General features: G+C 30.5%; 1 protein-coding gene and 1 pseudogene across 1 annotated transcript; both read left to right on the top strand.

Annotated features, from left to right (window-relative positions):
* Window positions 1-1,879: 1,879 nt before the first annotated feature.
* LOC132723991 (uncharacterized) lies at window positions 1,880-4,002 on the top strand. The gene is made up of 3 exons (XM_060708803.1): window positions 1,880-2,110; window positions 2,662-2,721; window positions 3,233-4,002. Exons 1-3 carry the CDS (start codon window positions 1,921-1,923, stop codon window positions 3,865-3,867), a joined length of 885 nt encoding a protein of 294 aa, XP_060564786.1. The 5' UTR covers window positions 1,880-1,920; the 3' UTR covers window positions 3,868-4,002.
* A 7,240-nt stretch (window positions 4,003-11,242) lies between these two features.
* Window positions 11,243-12,868, top strand: LOC132724010 (tigger transposable element-derived protein 6-like; annotated as a pseudogene).
* Window positions 12,869-20,151: the final 7,283 nt, after the last annotated feature.

Genomic DNA, 20,151 nt, shown 5'->3' with positions numbered 1-20,151 from the left:
TGTGAAAAAAAGACATTTTGCTTAGCTTGTTGATACTTTTATATTACAGTTTTCTTTTATTAACAAAAGTTTTTATGAACAAATATATTCCAAAGAATGCTAAATATTTTTTTATTTTGAAGTTATATCTTCTCTTAAGTTGAATAGCTTTGTTCATTATCTTTCTCTCTAACAATGAATAAGATAAAAGTTTACGTTCTCTTTTGTTAGTTGGTATCTATGTTAAGTTTACAATGTGTCTTTTTTGAACTTTTCTCCAGGGCTTTTCATTCAGTAGATAGAATCAGTATGTTGCTATTGAGTTTCTGTCGTGAATAAAAAAAAACAAATGTATCCTAGTATATTTTGAAAAAAGGAAGTTTTGAACGTGAAGTTAAAGGTGGACCATCTTACTTTTGCAGTATGCTTTTTACATTAAATCACCAAAACGTGTACCATTTTTGGAATTCAGAATTGAATGTATTATTCAACATGTTTAATAATTCTAGTTAAGCTTAAGGTATTTTGAAAGAATTTTTAGTTTGTTCATTGCGTTTTAAATTATTAAATATTGATCAAATATACAATACATTTAAAGCTTTTCTTTATCTTAACTTTCATTATGTCAAAATAAAACATTTGTTTCAATTAAGCCGGAAATATGTTACAAAAAGCTTAATACAAAGACACGTAGTGTAAGTGTGATAATTCACCTTTTTCAACTTTTATGTGTCACGATAAACGAGTGCCCTATATTACATTTGAAATTTTTGATTTCATATTTAATTTATTCTAAAATGTATCATAATTTAACCAAATCGCACAATGCCATGGTTAGCAAATACTTCACATATCGTATTTATTGCTTTTAAAATATTAAAATAGTAGGCTACCTTAGTTTTAAAATCATAGCATAAGTGATGAAACATTCCTTACAAATTCGTTATTCAAAATGAGGATTAATAAGTGAAAAAATATTTTGGAATAATTTGACTTGCCTTACACGTTTACCTTAATTAATGAAACAAATAGCACAAGTTCCGTGATGATTATTTTCAAAGTTATAGTGAATTGATGCCTCTTAAAAGTCAAATATGACACACACAAAAAAAGAAATAAATAAACTTCAAAAGACCACAACTCTTAGATATATATTTCAGAATAATTTCCATTGCCCTGCAACTTACCATTGTCACAATAAGCAAAAAGTAATATTTTCCTATTGGTGTTTTCTTAAAATGTATAAATCATGGGCTACATTAACGGTTGTGCAAGGTGATGACGACAACTACGCAGCCAGCGACCATAATACTTCGACTTTTAAAATAAACAGTCAAACTTAATATGACCAAATACTATGACCGTAAAGGGTTATATATTTTTTTTTAATGAAATCTTTTGCCAAATGTCATTGGTGTTTATTAGACTAATTGGATGAATATCTCACCCGGCAGGTATCAAGTGTTGAATATTAGCTGTCACATATTTCCCTAGGTATTGTGGTGTCTTGACATTATCTGATCATTTTCTATTTCAAAAAGTTAACTGCTAAGGCTGGAACACACCTGAATCAATGATTGAGATTTTACGGGATCAACAATGATTTCCTTAGTTTGGAGGACTCTGGTCTTTCACATTTTACTTTAATTGGTTCTTTTTAACTATACGCTTTTTAAGGTCATAGAAGTTTACCACTAAATTGATCAATTATAAACTCACTGTATAGCTAATCTATTGGTTCACATTAAATGCACTATTATATAGATACAATGACCGTCGAATATCATGGCGCAAAGATACATAGAGTCCAACATAAGTATGTAAAATGGGATAATGCATTCCAAATAAGCCGATTGCGGGTAACCACCTTTAAATGTGTATGGTATAAAAAGTCACTTTAAACACAATGTTTTCAAGCCTTAGATAGAATATCAAGACATCATGACGAAGGCAAAATTGTTTTCATTTGTCATTTTATTAACGTCTGCAATTTCTGTCTCGTTTTCGGAATATGCATCGACTTGCAAAAATTTTGATTGTGAATATAAATTGTTATCAAAATTGATACAGCTGGAAGAAAGAACTGCTCAACAGGAGAACAAAATAGCTCTACTTACAGCCAAGCTTGAAGGTAAAATGTTCTTTTTCCTCTTCCTTAATGATTTAAATGAAACATATATTTACAGAATTTTCGTTTTTCTTACTAGATTATACTATTAATTTAAAACTTTTGTTAATGTTTTTCTCTCACTATTTTGGCTATATAAATGTTGCTTTTAATATATTCATATGATCTATTTAAAAGAAAACCAATAAGATAATTGCATACGCACCAAAGCAATAAAATTCAACTTAATTTATTACAATATAAATCGTTGACTTACAGATTTTAAAGATGTAAAATCAGAAGCTAAGTTTATCAAGTTTATAAAAACTCAGATCACTTTGTAAGAAGAACTACAAAAATTACATTAATTTACCTTCTAAGTTATTTTATGTATTAGTAAAAATAACAAGACAGTTCGTTTGCAGAATGAACATCGGTTACATACAAATTTAAAAATGAAAAGTTAATTTTAAAATATGTCTTGGAAAAAGGGAAAATGTAGAGACTAGTACTCAGACGTTCCTATGATATTATATTTAAAATAAATGTTCTGATAGTTCTCTTTCTCATTTCAGATGCTGAAAAATCACCAACACATGACAAGAAAATTGCTCTATTAGCCGCAAAACTAGCAGGTTTGATAGTTTGAATAGAAAAAATAATAATAGCGATACAATGATTTGTTATGACAATATAAATAAAAACAACACACACATTTCGTTTTGTAACTAATGTGTAAAATGAAAAAAAGTAATATTGATTGTAAACAGTAAAAAAATCTAACATGATAAAAACGTACTTACATCGATTGTGAGAAAAGTAAAACGATTAAAGATTCAAGTGAAAATTTATATCTTATATGGTGGTAATGACTGATTTTGCTGTATTTATCACTAGATTTCTACTGCCTAACTAACGCAGTCAGGCCAATTTTGCATATTTCTACGTGAATAGTAAGTGCCGTTTGCAATGTGCAAATTTATTTCTTTGTCCTTTTCACACTATTTTACTTTTAAAACATTAGGAATATTTTCATAAAATTTATGATGAATATGGACGCGTACCAACATTTTTATAGTATTACTTTTAAGAGCCAATCCTTAATGTTATAAACATAATTTATAATTATTTTATTATAAATTTCAGATGCTGAACAAAAACTAGAAAATCTGAATAACACACTTATACAAACCCAGAAATTCTCTGATGGTGCCACATATATACGCTGGGGTCGTACCACGTGTCCTGGTAAAGCCGTCCTAGTGTACGACGGTTACGTTGCTGGATCACATTATACTCATAGCGGAACTGCATCCAATCCTTTATGTTTGCCAAAAGATCCAGATTTTGAAGAGCGTACCGATGGTTTTCAATCTGCAACTAGGATATATGGAGCAGAATATGAAACAAATGGATATCCGAGATGGACGTATCTTCATGACCATGAGATTCCATGTGCAGTTTGTCGAATACCACGTAATAACGTTCTGATGGTGCCGGGAAAGAATCGTTGTCATGACAATTACATGTTAGAGTATAAAGGCTACCTTATGGCTGAACACTACAGTCATGCTTCATCTTCTGAATTTGTGTGTGTTGATGGAAATCCCGAAACGTTAGAGGGAACTCATCAGAATTTGAATGGGAAAATGTTTTATTTTGTTGAAGGCGAATGTGGTTCACTACGATGCGATCCATACAAAAATGGCTGGGAACTGACATGTGCTGTGTGTTCTTATTCATACAATGGGAGATCGACGAGTGTACAGCCATACACTTAGTTTATACACACACTCATAAATGGACAATATACAAACTATGGGCGATAGAAAAAAGAGAATTAGAAGTAAAAATTAAAATAAAATAACTATTGTTATATCATCTTTTGAAATTCTTATTATATTTATGTAGCATTATCACTGTTGTGTTTTACTTAAATACTTTCTTCAATAATTATCTCATTAATCATATTTCATGTTTCAGTAATTAATATACCATTAAAATATAACCTTAAAAAGTTGATGTAAAATAAGCAAGTGGATTGGCTGTTTTGCGCAAGAATAAGATATAAATCAATAAAAATTGAAATGAAATAAATTAATGGTAAAACCATTTGGTGTTGAATTACTTGATTGTGTAATTTAGGATACTTTTGATAGAGAAGAATGAATAATTTCTACAAACATTATTTAATACAGTTGTTTAAACAATTGTTTGTAACATGAACATTATTTTCCATAGTAATATTTGTAAATTTAAGGAAATCTTTTACACATAATAATTAATACATGTGCAAGAAATTGTGTACTCTTCTAGACGTATTTTAAGAGCACCAGTGACAAGTATCCCTATCAGAGGAAAAATAATTTCAATGTGTGATACTAATGATAAGCATAACCTCATCTAACTTGAGTGTTAATGTAAGATAGGATTGAACTATAAGCACGATATTAATTAATGTTCTTGCCGTTTATTTATTAACTTTTGGGCAATTGTTTCTTTAATCGACATCAACTGTGGTAACTTTTGACGGAACTACAAATATATAGAAAAATGCTATTTGACAATGATAGTATAAAATGTAATCGATGTTAGCGAGATAACAAAGATAAGTTAACAAGATTCACAGTTTCCTGATTTTTCAATTAGTTACTAAATTTGTAAATGAAAACCTACTGTTTTCCTTTTTATTTCTAAGCAAAGAAAAAAACACACACAATTATTCTGTTTCTCACAACGGCGTTTATTGATTTTCTTGCGTCATATGAAAAGTTTTGATAGTTCAATACATCATTTGATCGCTGTATATCATTTACAATTATACTATTCTATTTCGTGTATGCAAAGTGCGGATCATTGAAATGCCCACCGTACGAAAGGGGGGGGGGGGTAAAAAATAACATGCGCTGTTTGCTCATTTTGAGAAAAGTGTAATCGTTTGATGTGAAAATCTAACACGTTAACCATGATTAATAACTATTATTTTACCAAATTTTATATAATACGAGAAAATTGTTTAAGTATTATTATAAGAATTAAAAGTTAAACGTGAATGCAGATTTAATATTTTCTATCGTCAAATGTACATCACTTTTATGACCATCGTATGAAGAGGAAAAGAAAGTTACATGCGCCGTTTGTTAATTTTGAAATACATATGATGTCCCATTACCTGATATCACAAGTGTTACTTACCATTTTAATTGAGCTACTAAAACATGCACATCATTTATCACTGCATTATTTATTTATTTTAACTGAATATTCAATTGGAAAATACGTATTGAACTGATCAGTGACGGGATTGTATTGATATGTGTTATAATATAAAGCTCATATAGTATGAACACCCTTTCTTTTTAAACAATATGATATTATATTATTATTATAATACAGAATATGCGTAACGTATTGAATTCATGAATATATATTAAAGGAGATAATTATATGAATACGTATAATGTCGAAAATCAATATTAATCATAAAAGTGGATGAGTTTATGTAAAATTTATATTCATTGTTTAACAATCAGTATAGGAATTAACTAACACTCTCGATCGTTATTTGGAAAATTGATGTATAAGAATAAGATAATTTTTTTTTTCGTAATGTAAAAGGAAAATCATTATTTCAACTTTTGATATACGTGTGTTATCGTTCCCATAATACATAGAAGCTGTGTTAATGTGTATTTAATACTCGTGTAAAACATATTTATCTTTCTATGTAGAAAATATTGAAATAAACATATTGGAATAAGCAGATATTAAAGTGTCAGTGTTATCAATGTACGAAATATTAATGCACGACAGACCAATGTGAAACTTGCGATTGTGTTGTCTATATTCCTAAGATATTTTATGCTTGTATTTGAAGCAAGTTACCATCAGCCAATAAGGTCATAGAAATTCTGTAAAGAAAATAAAATTCTCATGTAGACATGATCAAGATGTTTTACCTGGTCGTTTACCTTTTCAGATATTTATATTTGACATCAGTTTAAGAACAGAACATACACGTATGTGCATACCCATACTTGAACATCTGTTAAATCAATAAAGACATATCGAACTTCCAAATTGGTTGCTTCTTTTTTTAAAAGACGGAATAACGTTTAAATATTAAATATTTTTGCATTGTATCAATATTTTTATAAAATATTGAGTCTTCGCATTTAAAATTGATTCACTTGAATGCGACTACATTGTTTTTGTCACAATAATTTGGTACCTTAAAAGTGACATTATTCTCATATTTTTTTTGCCAAGTTGAGCTGAATGAATTGAATTTATATTTTAAAATATTGACCATTAAAATGCAAATTGACCAACAGTTGATATTTGATATTGATCATGAGAACATATAGATCTGCCTTAAATATAACAAGACTGTCCCACTCTTTTTCATAATTTGAACGTAACACATACATTTCGATGGATATTTATAACAACTTCCTTGGGCTATGTGAGTTATATATAGTTCATGCGTTCTTAATTATAGAATAGAAGGGAATGATAGAAAATTGTCAACTTTGTTTGTCTTTAACATTTTCACTCAATATATACCCTTGGATTGGCATAATGTCACTTTAATATTCTCAATACTAGAATATTGTTTTTAAATACTTTTCTTAAAGTAATTCACAGTTCAGATTTCTTTGATACCTTCAAAAAATTTTATTATTTTATACAACAATATTGCCTATATTGTTTGTATTTGTAATTATGATTACATTATATTTAAAAAATTCATAACATCAACATTTACATAATTATGTTGGCATTACTTTTTCATTTTAGCTCTTATTAATTTTTTATTTACAAAAGTTGTGACTGAATCAGATATGCCATTTATATGGTTTAACATGAAGTACCAAATACATTTTTAATTAATATATTTTATACAGTGTCATACATTTAATTTGTTAATGACTCGATAGCCGTTTTATTTTTTAAGAATACTTGAAACAATTTATGATGCATGAGATATTTAATTTATATATAATTATAAAAAACAAATTCACAAAATGTACATTTGTGTCCTTTCTTTTGTTATATTAACATAAGATATAACATGATTTTGCTTTCTCTATTCGGGATTGTTGTAAATAAAAGAAAGAACAGTACTGAATATCTCTTCTATTTATATTTCTACATGCAAATATGCAAATATTAATATGTAATCATACTATATTCACGTGTATGTATACCAATGCCTTCAGGGGGTTATTGCATAATCTAAAAACAATGTTAACGTTTAGACCAAGTGATGATTCAATATATATGATATCATGTATTGTGAAACAACCCTATCAAATTAAGTTCTCGTTTTCATTTTCTGAGTCCAAATGATCATGGCAAATTCATATTTTACCCATTGTGGTCATTCATGTACGAGTTATCTCTCTTGAATAATGAAAATGTGCGTTTAAATTCGGTTTCATTGAAAATCCAACTCATTTCCAGATAATTTGTCAAACAACTGAATGAGCAAAGTAAATGTTACCTCTAATGTTTAACAAAATGCTCGTGAAAGTTAAGAACCAAAAGAAAAAAAGATGATACAGCATATTAAGAAGCAACCATATTTGGTTATAATATAGCAACACAAATTTATTTCTATATTCAATATGGAATATTGGAACTTGTACAATGAGACTCGTGAAAAGTCTTAAAATATGTATGTCATTGACATCTATTATGTACAGTCATGTGCATTAAAAAGTAATGTAGACTTATCATTTTTGTTTGCTAAAACTTTGTTTCCGGGGGGACAATAAACATAAACAAAAAAAAAAAAAAAAAAAAAAAAAAAAAAAAAGATAATTATGATATTTTATTTTTAAAGAACTTTTTTTATTTACAATTAAAAAAAAAACAACAAAATACACTTATTGATGATAACACCACATAAAAAGTATGTGTTGTCCCAATAATGAGACCTGTAAGCTAATATTTTCTTGTATACACCATTTTTTTTTCAAAAAAAAAATTATGAGATGCCTGTAAAAAACCCTATAAAAATATTTGCAAAGATTCGGGGAAAGCAATTAATTTTAAATCAGAATTATAACTTAAAGTTCTGTTATGAGTAATATAATTGTTATGATATTATATTAATTTAAATATATTCTGCAATATAAAGTTTTACACACGAAATAAGAAAGGTAACTTAAAATGCTTCATATCATACCATAGAAGCTTTACACTATCACGATGTCTTAGAACTATTAACTTGAGTTGTCAAACCTCTTAAAACCTGACAGAAATATTAATAACTTTCATTGAATGATTCTGGCAAATACGAAAGCCGAGATGTTCATTGGTTTCAATTGCGTTAATTATAAAAAGAAATAGAAAATATAACCACCATAAAAGTTCTTTTTTGAGTGCTTGATCTTTTAAGTGTGTTTGTTAAGAAAACAAAACAGACAAGATAATTATAAGAATTTAAAAAAAAGAAGAATTTTTAACAAACTAGTAATATAGTACATTGTAACATTAACATGATCAGTGTTCAAGGGTGGGACACAAATTATTAGGCATAATTATAAAATAATCCTTTTAATATACTTCCCATTGTTTTCTGTGAAATATACCTCAGCAGATTTTTCAATAAAATGGCGGGCGTACCTGTGTGTACAGATTGGATTGTCAATAAGCAGTTGACAGTAGGCAATAAGCAGCAAGCTGTCCAGTTAGCAGTAGGCAGTCGTTTATGGCATTCCGTAAAAAATAGCACATTTTACGTTAAAAAATTATCTAATACTCTTGTGTAAACGATAGGCCTGGTGCACCGTGAAGCCTAACGGTAAAAGTTTGTTTGAAAATTCCGCATTTACAGCTCTTGGCAATTTGACATGTTCAGATCTACTTATTTCGTACACGTAGACATGATTACCACCGTATTTCTTTCGCCTTTATTGTGATTTGAATTTCCAGAGACGGCTATTTTTAGCAATGCAATCAAACCGTTCATTAGACGGAATATTAAAATATCTTTGTCCGTAGAAGTAGAACAAATTGTTGACTTTTGTTAGTTGAAGTTATTCGAAACAAATAAAATGGAAATAATTGACTCAATTTATAATGGTCAAAACTGTTTTGCCAGTTTATTTGCCGGCTATATGCACAACACCATCTGTTTGTTCTCAAAATCGTAAAAATTACGTACTCAATATTAAATTTCGAACGGTAAATAAAACGTTTCGCTTTCAAAATTTTGAAAGCTCGCCGATGATTGGCTTTTTTTTAAGGATACAAGAAGGTGACAACCTTTTGCTGATCGTTAGATACTAATGCGTAGCGATTTTTAATCAGATTGTAACTGTTGATTTTGTTCTATTAGTTTTAACACTACCTTTTCGTATATTTAATGCCTTCATTTGCTTGTCAAATCTCGTGTTACCGATTATTATTATAATTTCTGAACATTATTTTATTTGATTTACAACAACAATGTTAAATTAGGTTAATTAAACTATAGAATGCTTAGTTTCTATGCACATGGCCAAATATTTTTTTCATATTTATAAAATGCAATATGAATAGCTTATTACCGTATATCTTATTCCTACAGGAAATTTGTATAATAAGTCAATGATGAATTATTAGAATGAACGAACAATTGATTTTTATTCAGATTGCCTATATAGGTAGTGACCAATTCTGTGCGCCTGACTTGTTATATTATTTATTTATATAGAACTTAGTGCATGATTTGTCATCTATCATAATTATGGAATCTGAGAAATGAACTAATTGTAACAATTTTTAATGAATGTCGATAAGTTGAGCATATCAGCTTAGCTCTGTTTGTTAAACAATTGTTTGACGGTGGTTTTTCCTAGTGATTAAAAAATGAAACAAAACAAATATTGTTTCATGCTTTTGAAAACTCTTTTGTGTGTGTATGCTAACATACTAACAATATATGTATATGGAGTAAATGGTATAGTACATTACAGGATAACGAGTTATCATACATGTTTATCGTCTAATACTACTTTAAATGTCATCAATGGAATCTCTGTCAAACAATGTGTGGAGGAATGTGCTATACGTTCCAACTGTTCAGCTGTCAACTACAAACGGCTTTATAAACTATGTGAACTGCACTCAATTTTGCACGATAATGGCATGGTTCAATCTAGTCAACCGTGTATACATGTAAAAAAATCTGATATACATTACGAAGCGGTGAGTAAAAAAAAAATGTTGCATTCGTAAATTCAATTTTATTTATTCCATAGAGGATATTCGAGTGTTTTCTATATATATGGGATTTGTTTTCATCGAGTGGTATGGAAATAGATAGTTCACGAGTGGGGGTAGCCACAAATGAGATATGATAATTTTTTTACCAATAATTTTATTACCAATACTATTCTTACCAATTATTTTCTTACCAATATTTTCTTACCAATAATTTCCATACAAATGTTTTTCTTACTACCATAACTGTCCGTTTATTATTATACTTTTACCTATTTGGTTTATACAGAATTTACTTAAGTTTGCTTGTTTAGTAAGCTGTAGGCTTATAGCTTATAGATACCCTTTCGAATCCGTGCCTGGAACCACCCAGTACTTGCCACTGACGGGGTTTGAACCCATGCGGCTAGCGATCATTAGATTACTAGTATGACGCGTTAACCACTCGACCATGTCGCCACTATTTATCTATTTGTGACTTTATGATTCCACAGACCTTCCATTTAATTTTGTGAATTGGCTAAATTTAAAAGTACTCCGGCAGGATACCAGTCAAAATACGGAAAACATGTTTCGCTGCAATAAAAAAACAAAATGTTACAGTGAAAATTCGGAAGATGAAATATGCTTTTTATTTCACCTGTATTTGTCAATATTTCATTTATAACAACATTTAAAAGAGAAAAGCTGAAGTGTTGTCGGATGTAGAAAATAATGTGTCTGGTGACAGAAAACGTGCGCGTAAAATGACATAATTAGGACATAAATGAACTTGTGTACAAGTGGTTCTTGGACGCTTCCGCAAGACGTTTACCAATATCTGGGCATTTTTTACAACAACAAGCCTTAAAATTTGCATCCGATTTTGGTAATACAACTTTCAAAGCTTCATCAGGATGGTTAGGGTCATTTTTGAAACGCCACAATATTGTGTTTGGGACTATGACTGGTGAAAGAGGTGATGTTAAGGCAGATGTTGTTGACAATTGGAAGAGTAAACTGACAACGATTTGTGAAGGCTATGAGCCAAGGAATGTGTTCAACATGGATGAAACAGGCATTTTTTCCGTGACACAACAAAGAAATCATTTCACTTGAAAGGTAAAATTTTTTGCTTTCTACTGTACATGCATCTTATAAAAAACTCGAGTGCAACTGTATAATCTTTCTCACATAACAAATAAAAACTGTTTATTTTTCATTTGTAATCAACTCTTTTAATTGCTCATATGATTATTTTTATAATTATGTAAATGGTAAATGATCAGTGCATTTATTATGTGGAAGTTAATAACCAAAATAATTTGTAATTATATTGCTAAAATTATTAATCAATTAAATTATATCCAATAAACTCTTCATAATAATAAAAGAAGTAAAGGATTATCATTCAGCTTGTTTTTTTGAAAAATAAAATTTTTTGTTCAATGTGCCAGTCATATGCTTGTAATAAGTTTTAATTTGATTTGGCAAATTTTATAATTATTCACTTTTTTCAGGACATGATGTTGCCGGTGGAAAACGTTCCAAGGAAAGACTTACAGTGTCCTTGTGTGCTAGTCTAACGGGTAAGAAACTTAAGCCACTCATCGTCGGGGAATCTGCCAAACCCCGTTGTTTCTCCAAAATTAAGCCAGAAAAGCTTCCTGTCACTTATCGTGTCAACAAAAAAGCATAGATGACATCAGAATTAATGACAAAATGGCTTAAAGGTGTTGATAAACAGATGAAAAGACAGAGGCGCCATATTCTACTGTTCTTAGACAATGCCCCAGCACACCCAGATATAAAACTTGAGAACATTAAATTAGCTTTCTTGCCACCAAATACAACTTCTCTAACAGCCAATGGACCAATGTATCATTCAGACATTAAAGCTCAAATATAGAAGCCGTCAGCTACAACATATTCTGTGTCAAATGGAAAGGACTGACAAAGTTGGAAGTGAGATTCTGAGGGAGATCAGTGTACTGGATGCTATTTATTGGGTAAATGGTGCTTGGAAAGACATTGATGTCTCCACTATTCAAAAGTGCTTCGTTAGATGTGGATTTTCAGAGGATGTGTTTTCCGTCATTGACCTGCCTGTGTCTGGTGATATTGATTTAAGTGATGATGATGATGACGAGGTTCCTTTGGCCGTTTTGCGGCTTTCACAGGAGTTGTTTGATTGTGACTTTAATGAACTGATTCAGATAGACCAGTCAATAGCTACTCAATGCTCATGTACAATTGACTGGAGTAATAATGCAGGTGATATTCTAGCTGACCTAAGGGAAGATGAGCGTGATGTAGATGATAACGCCAGTGAAGAAGTTTCATCTGTGTTTCTCGGTGAGACACAAGAGTGCCTTGAGAAACTCAAATCATTTGCTTTAGGCAAGGGACAAAACACTATGCTAGACAGAATTATGACATTACAGGAACTTTTCAGTTGTTGTCGAACAGAAGTATCTTCAAAGCAATCAAAAATAAGTGACTTTTTTAAATAAGGTAAAATCACAATAAATATCAGTGATTTAATAAAACAGGGACATTTAAGCTCGTTCCAAGATGTTAAAATATACAATAAGAGTGACTGGGTAATTCTGCATTATTAAAAAGTTTGTTTGTTAGTTTGAATGTCACATGACCAATTGACCATGCATGTCTTAATGTCACAATGTTTAACATACAGTATATGTTTTATTGAAAATTGTTTACATGTTTGTTTTAATGTCAATTGTTTTACATGTATATCTTGATGTCTTTGTTTCACATGTTTCTTCTTATGTCATTAGTTTTATATGTTGTAATGTAACTTGTTATTTACTTGTTTATTTATTCCAATGGTATTAAAATTATTAAAACTAAATGTCTGTTTATTTTAAATAATATAAACAAATTTTGCATGACTTTAATCAGTATACATGTATGTCCAAAATGTAATGTCCGGTTTGATTTCAAGTGATCAGTATCTGTTGACATCATAAGTTGCTTTGTATTAAGAGACCATTCTATTAAGAGACCGTTTTTGGACTTTCCCTTGAGCGGTCTCTTAATACAAGTTTGACTGTACGTAATGAAATATTTTAGCACACATAGTACATATGTGAACGATATGATATCATGTTTTAAGCAAATATTTAAAATTTTAATATGATTACAATAGTAAGGTTGTTAATTCATGCATAAAATTATTGTTTTGATAATTTCAGACGTCTGCAAATGGCTGTGAAACTTGTAACGAGGGAGAAACCTGTGCCGAAAACCAATGCGACTCAAAATGTAATTGTACATTGAAAATACTAATCGGAATTACCAACTTAAATTACCAACCTAAATTATCAGCCTTACTTATCAAACTAAACACAAACAACAGTTCAGAATTCTAGCCGAATAAAAGTTATATAATTTATGATAATGAGATTTTAAGCTCTTTATTGTTAGAACAAGAAACGTATTTATGACTCCATGTAACGGTAACATTTCCCTTTCAAGCATTGCATATATTTTTTTTAGATTATATTACGAAATGTGGGTAATATACACATGAGTACATACATACATACGGACGAAAGTGCATACATACATACATACATACATACATACATACATACATACATACATACATACATACATACATACATACATACATACATACATACATACATACATACATACATGCATGAATATATGAATATAATTTTCTAATATAGAGCAAATATTACATTTTCATCCATTTTCAGTAACTGATTCAGATTTATGTGATGACTTTCTTGCATTTTTTTTAGTTTGCGCTGCTTTAGACATAAAAGATGGTGCATTTCGTGGCAATATGAAAGACGTTGGTTCACGTGTAGAAATCACGTGTCACAAATATTTCAAAGAAATGTCAGGAAAGACGCATTCGATCTGTCAAAGCAATGGGTCATGGTCGCACTATCCAAATTGCATTCCAAGTAATTATTTTACAGTTTTATTCCATTTTAACTATTGTTTACCTGCATTTATTGGAATATGATACTTGTTATACAAATAATGTTAATACATTTTATTAGTTTATCTTTATTATTATAATTTAAATTATATGGAAAGTGAAATGTTTATGTATTAATGCGATACTGATCTCAGAGACTTTAACGTGACAATATCATGACATTTATGTGAAACGAGTTGTTGTTTTACATTATACATTAGTGCCCGACACGATTCAAATCCTCCATTTAGCAGAACCGCAACATTTTTGTTGCACTTGAGCTTACGTGTTTCCTTTCAGAGCATTACAATTCTAGAGAAGTGAAACAGCTTTCAATATAATCTGACAGTTGAAATATTAAGATGAGATATTGCAAATCTGTGACCGCATTTCATTTAAGATTCGTCTTAATTGCTTCAAGTTTAGTGCACACACATTTCACTTTAGTGTCGTAGGCGTCCACATAGAAGTGAAATGAAACATGGCAAAAAAAAAAGAGAAATAAACATAACGAAGTCGCATGCCCGATTAGATATAATCTATTCTTAGGCCACAGAGATAAATGCAAGTTTTTACGCTACAAAGCAAAGTGTTTTTATTTAATTTGAGGATGCAATTCTGATGTGTTAATGTGTCACTGGTCTTAGAAAATTTTATGTGTCACCTACTTTCATGCTATGCTAGTTAATGCATTATAATGTCCTTATTACAGGTTTCGTGTATATTGGTTGCTATGAAGACCAGGTAGAAAGAATTCTGTACGAAAGAAATATGAGCACATCTTTAAGCATGACAACGGATTTGTGCGTTAGAGAGTGTTTCCGTTCCAATTTTATATACGCCTTAACTCAGGTTAGCTTACTAGAAAAATTATCAAGGCCAAATTTAATAAAAATAATAATAATAATAATTATAATAATTATAATAAATATAATGATAATAAAAATAATAATAGTAATAATTATAGTAGTAGTAGTAATAATGATACAAGCTAGTATATGGAGCTGTGCTAATTGCCCCGGCGTCGCCGTCGGCGACGAGGCCAGATTTCAGATTAAAGTGCAGTTAAATATTTTTAATATAACCTTCTAATTTCTTAAGGTATCTATCACCAACTTCAAATATATGTGCCTCATCATCAACCACATCTTATGTGACAAGGTTCGTAAAATCTAGAAGAAACCTTTTTAGAATTATTTCCACTTGAACTTTCCTTAGAAAATACTTCTTTTTACTCTTTCTTCTTTAATGCTAAAGGGATAACGTCAAATTTCAAATATATATATTGCTTATCACCAAGTACATATTATGTGACGGTTTTTAACTCTAGCTTGGAATGTTTTCCTTATAAAATTTATGTTTTACAATAACTTATATATTTCTTAAGGTATCTACTTCAAACTTTAAACATGTGTTCCTTTTCATTACCCTCCTGATGTGTGACCAGATTCATAACTCTTGTATACATATTTTTTCAGAATTCTCCAATTTCAACTTAGAATTTATGTTAAAATTATTATTTTTACAACAAGTTCTTCATTCCTTGAGGTATCTCCAAACTTCAAATATTTGTTACTTCTCATCAGCAACACCTTTTGTGACAAGATTCATAACTCTAGCATGAATAATTCCAGAATTATCTCCGTCCTTTGAACTTGGAATTAAAAAAAAAAAGAATTTGTTCTAACGTCTTTATTTTTTTAGTCTTTATTGTTTTTTTTACTTCGAATTTAAGTTATATCAACTCATATATAATAATGATATGAAAAGTTCATAACTCCAGCATCAACCCCGAATTATCTTTCCTTTAAACTCTTTTTCATCATTTTTTCTGTATATTATTTTATTTCTCCAGAGATTTAATTCGACTTCAAAAAGATGTTATCATCACCTTTACTATATGTGATGAAATTTATATTGCTCGATCCTGTATTGACACAATAATTTTTGAACTTTGAAAGTATTATCTTTCTAATTATAAATGTTATCTACTGAAGACTAAATGAAATGTTCATATTTTTAGTGTGTTTATTTCAAGAGTTATCTCCTATTTGAGGTCTTAATTTTATTTCAAATACTTTATATACTTTTCGTTCATTTCATTTTTATACCCCCAGACAACCAAGTTGTAAGGGGGTATACTGGATTCAGATTGTCCGTCCGGCCATCTGGCCGAGCAAACATTTTGAGTTTAGGGGCTATATAACAGTAAAGAGAACAAAAGGTTCATTCCGTGATCAAAGGGTTAAGGGGCTAGTAGCCCTTAAGAAAACGAAAATCACAAAGAAAATAGCCCCTAAACCCAAAATGTTAGAACGTCCGTCAGGCCGTCCGTCGGGTTTTCCTTGTCCGCTCAATAACTTAAGATTCCTTTGATGCACAGTCTTCATATTTGGAATTTAGATTCATAATTAATAGATGATCTCTACTGATATTGAGGTCACTGGGTCAAAGGTCAAGTTCACAGGGTCATTGACTTAAAAAAGCTTGTCCGCCCAATAACTTAGGATTCATTTGACCCACAGTCTTAATAATTTGTATGAAAGTTGGCAATGACCTAAAATGACTCCTAATGATTTTGGGGGCAAACCCGGGTTTAAAAGGTCCCTTTCCCCCAGGGGGGCCCCTTTACTAAAAAAATTGTCCCCCAATAACTTTAAAGGGTTTTTTTTCCCCCAATTTTTAATTTTTGTAAAGAGATTGGCCTGGGTTAATAAATGACCCCTCTTGATTGTGAGGTCACTGGATCAAAGGTCAAGGTCACAGGGGCCTTGACTAAAAATTTTCCGCCCAATAACTTCCTTTGACTCACATTATTCATATTTAGCATTGAGGTTAGTCATGATAAGTACATTACCCCTACTAATTTTGAGGTCAGTGGGTCAAAGGTCAATGTCACAGGGGCCTTGATTTAAAAGCTTGTCCGCCAAATAACTTAGGATTCCTTTGACCAACAGGCTTCATATTTAATATGGAGGTTGGCCATGACAATTACGTCATCCCTTTTGATTTTGAATTCACTAGGTCAAAGGTTAAAATCACAGGGGCCTTGACTAAAAAAGATTCTTTTGACCCACAGTCTTCATATCTTGTATTGTGATTTGGCTTGATTAGTAGATGACCCTATTAATTTTGACGTCACCATATTCAAGGTCTAGGTAACAGGGGCCTTGACTAAAAAAGCTTGTCCGTCCAATAAATAAAGATTCTTTTACCCGCAGTCTTCATATTTGGCATGGGGGTTAGTCATGATAAGTAGATGACTCCTTTTGATTTTGAGGTCACAGGGTCAAAGGTCAAGGTCACAGGGACCTTTACTTCAAAAAGTTTGTCCGCAAAATAACTTAAAAGACCTTTAATCCACAGTCTTCATATTTGGCATGCAGGTTAATCATGACCATTAGGTGAATCCAATTGATTTTGAGGTCACTGGGTCAAAGGTCAAGGTCACAATGACCTTTAATTCAAAAGTTTGTCCGCAAAATAACTTAAAAGACCTTTGATCCCCAGTTATCATATTTGGCATGCAGGTTAATCATGACCATTAGGTGAATCCTATTGATTTTGAGGTCACTGGGTGGAAAGTCAAGGTCACAGGGGCCTTGACTAAGAAAACCTCGTCCGCTCAATTGCTAGAGAAAGCTTTGGTCGAGAGTCTTCATATTTAGTATTGAGGTTGTTTATGACTATTAGATGAACCCTCTTGATTTTTAGGTGACTGTGTCAAAGATCACAGGGATTTTTAGAATAATTAGCTTGTCTGATCAATTGCGTAAGAATGCCTGTCCGCAGTGTATTGATTTTGACATTTTCACATTTAAAATATGTAGAATACAAAACCTAGCTATGCACTGGCTTAGTAACCTCAGATTTGGCATGGAGGTTGTCCTTGAGCTGTAAATGGTCACTGTTGATTCTGACAAAGTGGTAAGTTGGGGTATTCACGCCATGACAGCGGCAATCCTTGTTTATTCTGAAAAGATTGACTTGAGATTTCATAAAATAAATATTATGAATATCTTTTCATTTTTAGATATGGTCACATGCTTTTTCTGTGTAGCAAAAAATATTGAACATTGAGTGGTGCTTTTTTTATACTAATTCCGAAATATATTTCTATCATAACTGATTATTTTCGGAGTTTTGTCGTCCTTGACCGCGTCAAGTATTTGATTAGTCGAGCTTCGCTGTCTCCTGTGTTCTTGCCTTCCTTTTATAAACGAGGGATAAATTATTTATTGTTTGTTATTGTGAAAATTCAACAACAAAATACGATACAAAAGACAAACAAATCTAACATCAACAAAAACAAAGCAAAAATTAAGAAAAGAAAGAAACAACAACAACATGAGGTGCATTTGCATTTTTCTTATACAAACTAGTAACTGTCCTTAATTCATCAACATTTTTATGAAGAATATATATATATATATATATAAACAAAAAAAACAACAACAAAACGTATCATCCATGTTAATACAACAATTATTTTCTTGTATCAATCTTTTGTTTTGTCGTTTTATTATGAACCGGCTTATATTGGCTCTGTATTTAAATATGTTGGATTCGAAGTCCTATTACAAGCAGGACCAGAAAAAAACTATGTTTAATACTAATTATAATTAATAATTCATGCTTTGCGATGCGCTGATATGGTTTCTGTTCTTTCGATTCATTATCTTGAATATTAAATCATTATACATAATGTAAAATGATAACTCTCATGCAAAACATATAGGTCAGGTGCAGGGATGGGTACCATTATTTTTAAAAGTAATTAATTAATTACAATTAAAATGGAAACTTCCCAATTACATTACAATTACATGAATTTTCACATTGTAATTAATTAATTACAATTGAATTTGAAAAAAAAAATATATTCTAGTTAAACTGCTTTAATATGAAAATAACATAGTTACCAAGCACACCAGATACAGAACACATTATTTTAACTTTATAAACATTAAATCAAACTGATCAGTCTGTTTTCTGTTCACAATGCCATGTTACATTAAACAAACGTGAGAGTTTCAAAGTTTTTGTCACTCATATTACATCGATCAGGACGAAAAACTTTGCCTGCAATAGAGAGAACTCTCTCTACGGGTGCAGGTGAGGCTGGTCGAGCCAAATATTGAGAATTGCAACTTGGACATTGTTGGCAGTCGTAATTTTCATTTAATGACCAATATGTAAGAGGGTCAGACTGGGTATTTTTCACAGTCTTTTTGCTAGATATTTTTTCCGAGCTCTGCCTTTTATTTCAGGCAAGTTTTTAATCTTAACATAGTCACCAACAAACACTTGCCAGTATATACCTTAGTCTATATCAATCATGACAAATACCCATTGGAAAGCTACCTGTTATTAAAATCAATTTACAGGGTGATTTATCAATTAATCACTTCTTTGGAAGATTATCTATATCAGACCCCAAATACAGGTTTGAAAAAATATGCATTTTACCTTAATCAGATCAATGGTTAATGTGCCACAGAATTCAGATTAATTGAATTAATTGAATTAAATTGACAATTCAATGAAGAATTTCCAAAAGTTATAAATTAAATTGCAATTAAAGTAATTGAGTTTTCGCTCAATTAACAAATATTTTTAATTATATGATTTTTTCATACTTATTTGTAGTTAATTAAATTATAATTGTAATTGTACCCATCCCTGGTCAGGTGTTACTTATAAAACATAATTTCAAAGCTAAAAGGTACCATTTAGGGCTCATATTTAAATATCCTGGCGACAAAGATCTTTGTTTCTTTGATTTTAGCACTGTTCATGCAATATAACAGTTTACTGGCATTGAATGACTGATGGTTTTGAATTACTAAAGTTTTAAGTCCTTATCTGGAAATGCATTAAATAACATGTTACA

Source organism: Ruditapes philippinarum, unplaced genomic scaffold, assembly GCF_026571515.1.
Source record: "Ruditapes philippinarum isolate M1 unplaced genomic scaffold, ASM2657151v2 ctg7664_1_1_1_1, whole genome shotgun sequence".
In the NCBI taxonomy this organism is placed as follows: Eukaryota; Metazoa; Mollusca; class Bivalvia; order Venerida; family Veneridae; genus Ruditapes; species Ruditapes philippinarum.
The sequence above is the reverse complement of the archived record's forward strand: the minus strand, read 5'-3'. Positions and strand labels throughout refer to the sequence as shown.

What these genes read in the sequence shown, in the direction of transcription:
- LOC132723991 (XM_060708803.1), top strand. Translation starts at nt 1,921, where the DNA reads ATGACGAAGGCAAAATTGTTTTCATTTGTCATTTTATTAACGTCTGCA. An exon ending in ACTTACAGCCAAGCTTGAAG is followed by an intron (nt 2,111 to 2,661) that starts GTAAAATGTTCT and finishes TTCTCATTTCAG; the next exon opens with ATGCTGAAAAATCACCAACA. An exon ending in ATTAGCCGCAAAACTAGCAG is followed by an intron (nt 2,722 to 3,232) that starts GTTTGATAGTTT and finishes TATAAATTTCAG; the next exon opens with ATGCTGAACAAAAACTAGAA.